This window comes from Trachypithecus francoisi, unplaced genomic scaffold (assembly GCF_009764315.1).
Source record: "Trachypithecus francoisi isolate TF-2019V2 unplaced genomic scaffold, Tfra_2.0 Contig01558, whole genome shotgun sequence".
NCBI classification, from domain to species: Eukaryota; Metazoa; Chordata; class Mammalia; order Primates; family Cercopithecidae; genus Trachypithecus; species Trachypithecus francoisi.
This window is the reverse complement of record NW_022681440.1, coordinates 201,774-214,337: the sequence shown is the minus strand read 5'-3', so window position 1 is coordinate 214,337 and position 12,564 is coordinate 201,774. Positions and strand designations below refer to the sequence as shown.

Genomic DNA, 12,564 nt, shown 5'->3' with positions numbered 1-12,564 from the left:
CAAGTGCTGGATACTAAAACCTGGACTATGTAGGATTTGGATTTGATACAGAGAATTTGATATAGAAAATGTTTGGAATAATTGAAGCTATTCCCAGTGTATTCCTTCATTAGAAGATTTTTTTTTAGTTTTGTTTACATATCATTAATGGCTATGATTCATGTCACAAAGCTATTTTTTTTAAACTTTCATGATAATTCATTTCCCTTTATGTTTTAAAAATACTACCTTTCTGTCTTTATTTCCCTACTAACTTACTTGGATTCTAGTAATTAGTTGTTTTAGTGAACACCACAGAGTGATGTTTTGAAACTTTGGACTTCATAAAGTTGGATGTGCTCCAGTAGCAAAGAAGGAAGTGTTAACTAGTTTAATTGACAAATAAATGCTTCCCAGCTTGGTATGCGATTGAGATTTTTGTTGCAAGTTCGTGAATCGGTTTAACTGCCCCTGCCCTGGGGACTAAAGTCAGATATGTGCTTGTGGGAATCTTTGTCTTTCCCACACCACCCTGCATTTTAAAAACTCTTGTGTGGGACAGTCCCACCAAGTAATAGCTGTTCTTCCTTACTCAGCTACTTTCCCTGGAGAGAGGCCAGTAGAAAATCTAGACTAGTTTTTTGTAGTGTATTTTCATGTCACTTATTGAGAACTACTGTTTTCTGTTACATTGTCAGTAAATATTTTAATCAAGGAAAAGGGAGGTAATAGGACGGAGAGGAGAACAAAATCCTTAACCTTAGTAGGAACCTGATGAATGCAATTTGTTCTGGATAATTGCGGTAGTCCCCCAGCTAAAGAACCTTTTAAAAATATGTCACGTATAGCCAAGAGGAATGAAATTGTATGTTCATGCAAAAGCTTGTTCACATGCAGCCTTCATTTGCAGTTCCTGTGAATGTTCATGGCAACATTATTCGTAATAGCCAAAGTCTGGAAGCAACTCAAACGTCCATGAAGCAGTGAATAGGTCAACAAAATGTGATCTGTTCACAAGATGGAAAATTACTCAGCCATAAAAAGGAATGAAGCACTGAGACCTACAGCCACACAGATGAACCTCAGATCCATGCTGAATGAAAGAAGCCAGACACAGGAGGCCATGTGCTGTGTGACTGTATTTCTAGGAAATCTTGAGTCGCCATGGGCAAGTTGCTATCACCTTTGTTCAGTGGCCAGAAGCAAGGGCACTGATATTTACCCTTGCCAGGGTTTACTAGATTGAAGCGTTTCCAATAGGCCGTAAACTTCCAGCATGGTGACTTGTACATGTAGATATTTGATCAATATATAGCAAATGAATATTGATTTAAACAGGAAAAGGCAAGTGAGAGTGCTTTCTAAACTTAAAGCCCTAAAGATATGAGGTTGTGGCACTAATAGATTCTGGTGTGTTTATTTGAGGGAATTTAAAAATAATTTAGATGTTCAACAATATATTTTATTGTGGAGGTGTTTTGTAACTAATTAATGACAACACTGAATTGACTTCTCTTCTAGGCCTTGCAGTATTAAAACATGTGCTGACACCACGAATCAAGGCAACTCACGTTGCTTTTGATTGCATGAAGAATTATTTAGATGCAATTTATGATGTTACGGTGGTTTACGAAGGGAAGGACAATGGAGGGCAGCGACGAGAGTCACCGACCATGACGGGTAAGTGTGTTCATGTGCCTGAAATGCCTGCCACGCGGTGTAGATGGTGCATATGTATATGTAGAATTCAGTTTTGCAAAGTAGGTTAAGTGAACTTTTTTCCTTCATTACATTTACCCGGTATATTTTTCAAGATGTTATTAAGATGTAACAGTTGAAATGTCATTAGCCCTGCAAAATGCGGTGTTTCTTGGCTGTCGTATTAGTCCTATGGACTAATCAGTTTTCGTTAATCCAGCCTCTTTCTACGCAAAGTTCACACATACAAATGGAAAGCTCTAAAGGGGAGGAAGGCGTGAAGAAAGAGCACGCCCCTGGCAGTACTGAGGTGCACGTTATGAGTGCTGCCCCTTTGCTGTATTTTTCACAAAATATTTATGAAATTTGGTGTCATTGTGACAAGAAGAAATACAGTTAAGTGTTACCTTTTTTTTTCAAACATGTTAGGTTTTAAGAACCTTTGAGCTATTGTCAGATATATTCTTATTCTACCATCCCTCCCTTCTTATAAAAAAGTGGCATATTAATATTTTTCTCTTTTAAACTATTGAAGGAGTTATTTACCAATTTTTGCATTTGAAAACAAGACATTTAGTTCTAAGTTCAGCAAGATTGTCACTAGTTTATTAAATGTAGTTTAAGATTAAACAAGTGTTTATAACCAATGAAAAACAGACTCCCCATAATAACCTTGTTTAAATGCTGCTACTTTTATCATGTCCCCTGCTGTCTAAGAACCCGTTGGTTCAGCAGAGTTCATGGGTAACGCCAGCCTCTATAGCCTGCTTTCGGAGGACTGTGTTCCAGCCTTGAGCTCTGCCTTGCCTTTGCCTCGTCCTGCACTGTGCCGTGAAGCCTCGGCCATGGTGAACCTGGCTGACTGAGTCCTCCTGCACCTCATGCATATTCAGTAGTCGAAGACTTTGTGTGGCCAATCCTACTTTCCACAGGAAACCACCCTCTCTTTTGTTGCCCTCATCCAAGCCTACTGTTCCCCCAGAGTGACAGGTGGCGCCTTTCCCAGCATAGCACCGTGCCTTCTACCCCTGCTCTCGCAGTACTGCTGTGGCACTGACGGCGTGTGTTCCAGTGCTGGCACTTAGCGCAGGACTCTGTCTTTCTCTCTTCCCAGCTGCATCGCAAGTGCCTTGAGGAATCCAAAACCCTCTTTGAGTTGCATTGCCTGGGTTCCAACCTCCCACTGCCCTGCTTGCTACATGTGAGCTGACTGTGGCTTTGGGGTGGTCACTGCCTACGTGTATTCATTACAAATGGTGTCTCTTTTCGAAAGGTTGGCCTTTCTGACCCCCAGATACCATAAAGAAAATAAAATCATATCACGTCAGTCAAGGATAAAGTATTTCTGAATTAAAGGAAAAATACACCAGAGTAAAATCAGGACTGAAAGACAAACTGGGAAGTTATTTGCAACTTAGATCATAGAAAAGGGGTCATTTCCTTCATGTATAAAGTACACTTACAAATTGATAAGAAGATGACCGATAACTAGAAAGAAAAATGGGTAAAGGACAAGAACAGACATTTCACATTTAACCTCATTCATAAGATAAGTGCAAATTAAAACTACAGGGGATACCTTTTTTTTTTTAATCCATTAGATGGGCAAATACCCCAAGGTTTGACATAGGCTCAGTGGGTGAGATTAGAGTGTTAACAGCCATTTTTATACTTTGCTGTTAGGAATGCAATATAGTATAAATCTCTATAGAAGTTGCTTTGGACATTTATCTCAGATATACAAATGCATTCACATTTTAGATTTAGCATTCCCACTTCTGAGACATTATTCTACATGTATACCTGTGCACATAAGACATAATAATAACACATTTTTCCTTTTAGTGTGTTGCTTTTAACCCGTAGCTTGAAAAACCCTGCTTTCATTGTTTTTTTGTTTTCTATCACTGACTCAGCCCTACTTTCAGTTGTTTATATGAATTGATGGGTGTTCTGGTCTGGTTATAATCTACTTTAGATTAATAGTCACTTTAAATTATATGAAATCTGATATAAGTTGTGTTAGGTATAAAATTCTGTAACTTGGAATACTGTAAGTACTTTGTGGCCAAATTTCATTAGTATTAAATATTATCTCTATATATAGCAGGCGATTTAATATTCATATTTTATGGTGCAATTAAGAAATAATTTTTTTCGTGAAGTTGTTAGATTGTTGATATACCGTGGCCCAGTGTTTCTCAAAGCATTCTGGGGGATCACTGTTTGTCAGTATTAGCTGCAGTGATTGTTGAAGATGCAGAGCCTCTGCTCCACTCCACGTTGCTACCAGGACGCTCTACAGGGAAGCTGTAGAAGCTGCAGTGCTAACAAATGCTACAGGAATTCTTGCAGTCACCTGCATGAGGTCTCATGTTGAAGAGAGAGGCAGCCAGTAGTGTCCCTTGTCCTTCCCGTTTTATGGTGTAAGTTTCATGTTAAGGGAGGTATAAATCAAAGCCCACCTGGGCATTCTCGCATGGTTCACTGCTTCTTGTCATCATGGAAGATGTCATTGCGGCAGAGATGAGACAGGGTAGTTTGATTACTATTGATTTTTTTTAAATTATATTTCTGAAGTGGCTCGTGTAATACAATAAATTGTGTGCTTAAGGACAACATTTGATATTCTATTTAAGTATTGTGTGTGATCCTAGTTAAGTTTTTCCTACCAGTATTTTCATATTACAACATATATACTTTCCATTTCTATTAATATTTTTATATTTAAAAATATGGATGCCAGGCTTAGTGGCTCATGCCTGTAATCCCAGCACTTTGGGATGCCAAGGCGGGTGGATCACAAGGTCAGGAGTTCTAGACCAGCCTGGCCAACACAGTGAAACCCCATCTCCACTAAAAGTACAAAAATTAGCTGGGCACGGTGGCAGGCGCCTGTAATCCCAGCTACTCAGGAGGCTGAGGTAGGAGATTCACTTGAACCCGGGAGGCAGAGTTTGTAGTGAGCTAAGATCGTGCCACTGGACTCTAGCCTGGGTGACAGAGCAAGAATCTGCCTCAAAAAAAAAAAAAAGAAAGAAAGAAAAAGTGGATCAGGGAAGAGGGGATTACAGATAACCCAAAAGAAGAAGAAAAAATCTCCACAAATTCACCTGTCCAGCTGTAACCCCAGTTAACAGTTTGGATATTTTCCTTTAAATCCTTTTTTATAATGTCTATATGTTGGAGAGAGTATGTGCCTTTATGTGTTTTTTAAAGATGAGATTGTGTGTGTGTCTATAGCTCCTGTTCTTCATATTTTCTTATTTGTGTGTCATAAACAGCTGTGCATGTCAGTACATATACTTCCGTAACTTTTTTTTAAAGGCTATATAGTGTTCTTTGATGTGATTTAACAGCAGTTATCTACCCAGCTTCATCCTGTTGGATATGGGTCTGTGTGTTGCCTTCAGAGCAAATGGGACTTGGTTTCTACAGCAAATAGACCTGTGGCCCATACGAATACTTGGAAGACTTTCTGTATTACCCAAGCGTATCAGTGTACTTTAGTGCCTACTAGAAATTTATAGGTAGAAAAACAATTATACCTTAGAGTATTTTTTCCTAGATTCCCTAAGGTGCTATAGGGTAATTTTTACTCATGTAATATGAACTATGCTTCAACTAAGATAGTTTTTGCAAATGTGGATATATAAATACTTTATTAAATCTATAGGAAGTATTTATGCCACTTATTTCCTGCCTTCAGTGTTAGAACCTCCTAAATGTCATTTGCCATTGAACTGCTTTCCACTTTGTCGCCTGCTCCTCTCATAGTCCCTATCTGGGTCCTGAACCTTAGGGACTTGGCTGTTACAGCCCCACCATGCCTACGCTGGGCCTTGGTCCTCTCTGAGACTTAGTTTCTTCATCTTACAGGGAGATAATAACTGCCCCTGCCTGCGTAGAATTGCAGAGATTGAATGAAATAATCAGCATTCTCAAAAGCTTGCTATAAACGCATTCTGAGCACATGTAAGTTTTAGGAAAAACGAAAGGACCCATGCAAATTTTGGAGTCCTTTTCTCACAGCAGCACTGCCTCTTCTTCCAAAGCTGACGTCTTAGTAGAGGCCCTGCCACGTCCTGAGCACTGTACTCCACGAAGCATTCTATTTCTGACATTCGAAATGCGGTCTGTTCCATCTTCCTTACAGTCTGTATGCCAGCACTTGAAATATTGGGTATTTGCAGTGCGGACCAGATGATTACTTGATTATGGAAATGTTGAGTTGGAGATCTAGATAATTCAGTGAAGGCAGGAAAATTAGTATTGGAATCTGTCTTTTTATGTATCAGAAATAGAAATAAGATAGAGTGAGAAGTAATATGTGGCTAAAACACTATAATAGCTAACACATAGTGCATACTGTGTGCCAAGCACTCCTGTAGGTGCTTGAAATCTTCTTGGAATGACCGTTTCAGTGGTGCTATTATTATTATCCCTACTTTATAGACTTGGACACTTAGGCACAGAGAGGCTGACGGAGTTGCCCAAGGTTACCCCAGAGGTGGAGACCCAGGCTACCTGACTCCACCATGTGTGCTCTTCCCTAGGGCACAGTTCTGCTGCTGAAAATGCTTTTTAAGCAGTTCTTTGATTTTTCAGATGATAGTACTGTAGGAAAATTAAGACAAAAATATTGAAAAATTAAAATCTTCTTTGTTTACTGTTTTGCACATGTGTTATTAAAGCCAGTTTACTCCTGGAAGTGTATAAGAATACAGGGTATTTTTGATCACCTAAATGCTGCATGTTACTAAGAGCTTGACACTGAAATCAAGAAGAGCAGTTGCAGAGAGTACTTAGCAAAAACGGGAAATATGTGGGGTTGAAAGAGCAAAGACAAGTCTTCCTCGGACAGTGGAGTGTAGGATTCATCATTTCTCAGAACATGTTTTTGAACGCATTTTCAATTTGACGCAAAACGTCTCAGTCTCCCATTCAGCATACCTCCCTACCTTAGTCAGCTCTTAAATCTTAGGAATATTTCTTTGTTCTCCAGGGAACTTAAATATGTTAACATTCTTACCTTTCCACAAGGAGCCACCTACAAAGAAGGGAGTTTCTAGGCTCAAAGTTCTTTCTTGGAATAGATAATAGCCTCATCCCTTGTGCAATCGAGGCTGAAAAAGACTGTCTCCTTTTTTCAAATTAGCAAGTCTTAAAAACTACAGTTGTTTACAGGGCTCATGGCTATTCCACAGTAAGAATTTTGGTTATTTTACCAATTATATAATATGTTAAAATATGGCAAGTATCAGGAAAGCAAGGAGTAGCAATGATTAGAAACCAATGGCCAAGTTAGAGAGGAGGGCAGTTGCTCCCGCAAGTTTGTTGTGGCTGTGTAGCAGTCAGGGACGAGAAGCTGTGTGTCAGGCGACGAGCAAGGAGTTGAGGATTATCAGGCGCCTGTGAGTGCCCCCAGCTGTGTGCCAGGTAAAGAGGTGCCATCGTGAACCAGACCAGCTTCCTCTCGGCCCCTGTGGAGCTCGCAATCTGGTGGGGAGGCAGCAGTCACCGTGGTGACAGGTGACACACTCGGATGGGGGCTGGTGGTAGTAGGCATTTTGGAGTCCCGTCAGAGAGGTGAGTATGGACTTAGAGGAGGCCCCAGCTTCCTATTCCTGGGCTGTGTATAGCACTAAAAGTTGTCACATGAAAAATTACATTTGGTACTATTGATTTAACTTAATGACTTACGTAATTGTAGTCGACTTAGAAATTATAACATGCTCTTCTACTTCAGCTTCAAACACCCAACCACCAGTTTATAATCCTTATTTTTTTTTAACTTTTGTTTATTTTTGCTAAGGAATCTGTACTTTTCCATTATTTCACAACTTTTTTTGTCCTATTACCTTATTTTCATTATGTTTACTTTATATGACCATGAGTTCTAAAATAGTAAAAAATGAAATATTTTTGTTCTTTGCTAGAATTTCTCTGCAAAGAATGTCCAAAAATTCATATTCACATTGATCGTATCGACAAAAAAGATGTCCCAGAAAAACAAGAACATATGAGAAGATGGCTGCATGAACGTTTTGAAATCAAAGATAAGTGAGTAACAACACTTCCACCACTTCCGGAACTTCAGTTCAACTAGATTTCAGTATAGTCAACAATTTGAAACCAGTGTAAATAGTTGTATTGTCTCAAGAATACATTTTATAAATTCAAATCAAATTTTATGCATATCTGATCGTGTTTTAAACTTGTACAAATCACTGTAAAAGAACTTGTTACAGTGGGCCCATCTACTTTCATTGATAGTATTTCTTTGACAAGACTACATGATAACATAGCAAATTAAATTAAAAACAACAACAAACACACAAAAAAACTTTTCAGTGTCAGATGCCCGGACCTACCTCTCAGGTCACATAAAGTGGTGTTACTGTGTGAGGACCAGCTGCTGGGCTGGTGTGCACAGAAAAGCAAGGGAGGGGTAGAGGACTGGGCTGACGTGCAGGCAGACATGACGCTGTTATATTTGTTGGAAATAGAAGGGGCAGTTGACAGGGTTATATCCACAATGTCTTCTGTGGTTAATTATATTCAGAAATTTTAGCCAATTGTTTTATTCTCTTAATATATATTTTCTTCTCAAGAAACTATCATTGTTCTTCTTTTCCTTGTTTTACAGTGAAATGTTTTTAATTAACCCTCCTGGATTAACTTTACTAGGTGAAAATGATTAAAAGTGTGATAGGTTAAAAATGAAACTTTAAGCTTCTATTTTTCATTGACTCTGAAGTGTACATGATGTAATTTATTAAGCCAGCCATTCAGGACCACTTTAGCCATGGAAGAAATTTAAAAGTAAGATCTACATGTATCGACATGAAAATGTGTTCTCAGAAAAAAGACAAATGTATTTAACGTCCTACTTATTTTATAAGTATTTATAAATATTTAGAATGAGTCTGGACATTTTAAAACAATGATTATCGCTAGGGTGTGTGATTTATAAAGCAATAGAAGCGCTTTTCCTTTCAGTATTTTTGTGTTTTAGATTATTATGTTGGGTATGTTCTGCTATTATAACTTTACAAATCTTATGTAAGATGGGAAAATGAATGACTATGCTCTTTTCCTTCTTTCACCTGCCTTTCTAATTCCATGGGAATAAAGGTGTTTTTGAGACAGACCAGGTGCAGTGAGCAGTCCATATCCATGGATTCCACATTCGTGGATTCAACCAAGCACAGATCAGAAACACTCGGAAAAAAGGGGGCTGGCGGTGGCGGCTCACGCCCGTAATCCCGGCTCTTTGGGAGGCTAAGGTGGGCAAATTGCTTGAGCCCAGAAGTTCAAGACAGCCTGGGCAACATGGCAAAACGCTGCCTCTACAGAAAATACAAAAGTTAGCCAGGCGTGCACCTGTAGTCCCAGCTACTCAGGAGGCCGAGGTGCGAGGATCTCCTGAGCCTGGAAGGTTGAGACTGCAGTGAGCTATCATTGCCCCACACTCCAGCTTGGCAACAGAGTAAGGCGCTGTCTCAAAAAAAAGGATTTGGGAGGATGTGCATATGTTATATTCAAATACATGCCATTTTATTCATATATCTGGGACTTGAGCATCCTTGGATCTTGGTCTCTGCTGGGTATCCTGGGACCAGCCTCCTGGGGATACAGAGGGACCGCTGGTCCTATCTTTGACTTCTGGTGGAATAGGAGCTCCATGTAAAAAGGAGGAGAAGCTGCAGCGGGTTATTAGCCATTTGTGAGTCAGGTCACTGTAAAACTTTATAGATCAAAAGTTTAAAAGACAACAAGCATCCTCATAAAATGGCTTAAAACCACCTGTTGAAATATTACATATATAATTCATGTATACTAATCATAGAGCATATTAAAGATATTTTAAAAGACTAGAAACTTCTATTAATCCAAATTTCTGGATGTTTCCTTATTCATCCTTATTTTCCAAGGACCTGCATAACTTTTCCAGCATGTAATAGCTACCTAATTGATATTTTTTGAATTGAAATACTGAAGTGACTAAAATCTAAACCTTTTTCATTCTGGCTATAGGATGCTTATAGAATTTTATGAGTCACCAGATCCAGAAAGAAGAAAAAGATTTCCTGGGAAAAGTGTTAATTCCAAATTAAGTATCAAGAAGACTTTACCATCAATGTTGATCTTAAGTGGTTTGACTGCAGGCATGCTTATGACCGATGCTGGAAGGAAGCTGTATGTGAACACCTGGATATATGGAACCCTACTTGGCTGCCTGTGGGTTACTATTAAAGCATAAACCAATAGCTGTCTCCAGACAATGGGATGTGCTACAGTGTCTATTTTTGGCGGCTGCACATGACATCACATTGTTTCCTGAGTTGAATAAGGAGTGTAAATAAAGCCTTGTTGGTTGAAGATTGGATAAAATAGAATTTGTGACGAAAGCTGATATGCAATGGTCTTGGGCAGACATACCTGGTTAATACAACTTTAGCACCAGGGCTGCTGGAAGGGTAAAAGCTAAATGGAGTTTCTCCTACTCTGTCCATTTCCCATGAACTAACGACAACTTGAGAAGGCTGGGGGGATTGTGTATTTTGTAAGTCAGATGACTGCATTTTTGAGCATTAATTTGCAGCATATTTCACTTTCTCTGTTATTTTCAATTTATTACAACCTGACAGCTCTAAGGTCTTATTACTAAAGTATTTAGTATCTTGCAGCTAGCTAATATTTCATCTTTTGCTTATTTCTACAAGTCAGTGAAATAAATTGTATTTGAGAAGTGTCAGGATGTTCAAAGGAAAGGGTAAAAAGTGTTCATGGGGAAAAAGCTCTGTTTAGCACATGATTTTATTGTATTGCATTATTAGCTGATTTTACTCATTTTGTATTTGCAAAATAAATTTCTAATATTTATTGAAATTGCTTAATTTGCACACCCTGTACACACAAAAAATGGTATAAAATATGAGAAAGAAGCTTAAAATTGTGATTCTGATTCATTATAGCAGAACTTTAAATTTCCCAGCTTTTTGAATATTTATGCTATTAGTACTTCCCTATGTCTGTGCCATAAGTGCTTGAAAACATTAAGGTTTTCTGTTTTGTTTTTTTTTAATATCATAATAGTCAGTGTGAACCTTGGTTGGACCCCAAGTTCACAAGATTTTTAAGGTGATGAGAGCCTGCAGACATTCTGCCTAGATTTACTAGCATGTGCCTTTTGCCTTCTTCTCTTTGATGTAACAGAATATTCAGAAGTCACGTCTGTGTAATGTGGTGGATTCCCACTGGGCTCTGGTCCTTTTCCTTTGGATCCCGTCTGTGGTGCCGCTCAGCGGCTTGCACGTAGACTTGCTGGGAAGAAATGCAGAGCCAGCCTGGGCTGCCCACTTTCAGAGCTGACCTCTTTAAGTCCTTGTGAGTGGGCTTCACCAGCTACTGCAGGGGCATTTTGCATTTGTCTGTGTCAAGAAATTCACCTTCTCAAGCCAGTGAAATACAGACTTAATTCATCAAGACTGAACGAATTTGTTTATTTTCCATTAGGTTTAGTGGAGCTACACATTAATATGTATCACCTTAGAGCAAGAGCTTTGTTCCAGGAACCAAATCACGTTTTTCAGCCATGGAACAATGTATCCCATGGGAGAAGACCTTCTTTCAGTGTGAACTGTTCTATTTTTGTGTTATAATTTAAACTTTGATTTCCTCATAGTCCTTTAAGTTAACATTTCTGCTTTACTGCTACTGGATTTTTGTTGCAAAAATATATCAATGGCCCACATGAAACATACCAATTGGATCATGGTAAGCAAAATGAAAGAAATAATGATTAAGGGAGAATCAAGTGACTGTGTTACACTGCTTCTCCCAGGCCAGAGAATAACCTGTTTCAAACATCGTCTTTGAAGAGTCGTGTGGTGTGAATTGATTTAGAATGTATGCATACATCCACGCACACTCAGGATACAGTTGGCCTAATCATCAATGGGGCATGGGTAAAACTTATGAAAAGTTTCCTCATGCTGAATTATAATTTTCTCTTACCTGTAAAGTAAAATTTAGATCAATTCCATGTCTTTGTTAAGTACAGGGATTTAACATATTTTGAATATAATGGATATGTTCTAAATTTGAACTTTGAGAGGCAATACTATTGGAATTATGTGGATTCTAACTTATTTTAACAAGGCAGTCTGACCTGCATAAGATCACTTGAATATTATGTTTCATAGAACTGTACTAATCTTCTCACAAACGGTCTATAAAATATAGTAGTTGAAAAAATTTTTGTATCAAAATGTTTGGAAAATTAGAAGCTTCTCCTTAACCTGTATTAATACTGACTTGAATTATTTTCTAAAATTAAGGCCGTATACCTACCTGTAAATCTTTTCACATATCATTTAAACTTTTGTTTGTATTATTATTGATTTACAGCTTAGTTATTAATTTTTCTTTATAAGAATGCCATCGATGTGCATGCTTTTATGTTTTTCAGGAAAGGGTGTGTTTGGATGAAAGTAAAAAAAAAAATAAAATCTTTCACTGTCTCTAATGGCTGTGCTGTTTAACATTTTTTGACCCTAAAATTCACCAACAGTCTCCTAGTACATAAAATAGGCTTAATGACTGGCCCTGCATTCTTCACAATACTTTTCCCTAAGCTTTGAGCAAAGTTTTTAAAAATACACTAAAATAATCAAAACCGTTCAGCAGTATGTTAGTTTGGTTATATAAATTCATCTGTAATTTGTAAGATGCATGGCCGATGTTAATTTGCTTGACAATTCTGTAATCATTAAGTGATCTCAATGACACATGTCAAATGCCTGAAATTAACTAAGTTGGTGAATAAAAGTGCCGATCTGGCTAACTCTTAGACCATACATACTGATAGTTTTTCATGTT

At 38.2% G+C, this 12,564-nt stretch overlaps 1 protein-coding gene across 2 annotated transcripts in view; it reads left to right on the top strand.

The window, feature by feature from the left end:
* The window catches only part of AGPAT5 (1-acylglycerol-3-phosphate O-acyltransferase 5), a 52,188-nt gene extending 39,977 nt beyond the window's left edge, over positions 1-12,211 (top strand). The window contains exons 6-8 of one of the 2 annotated variants that reach the window (XM_033177560.1): positions 1,501-1,659; positions 7,617-7,740; positions 9,718-12,211. In XM_033177560.1, the coding sequence (XP_033033451.1) occupies positions 1,501-1,659; positions 7,617-7,740; positions 9,718-9,943 (509 nt within the window). In that variant the 3' untranslated portion in view covers positions 9,944-12,211. The remainder of the gene's footprint in view (positions 1-1,500; positions 1,660-7,616; positions 7,741-9,717) is intronic. The other variant, XM_033177569.1, reaches the window with a different exon arrangement.
* Positions 12,212-12,564: the final 353 nt, after the last annotated feature.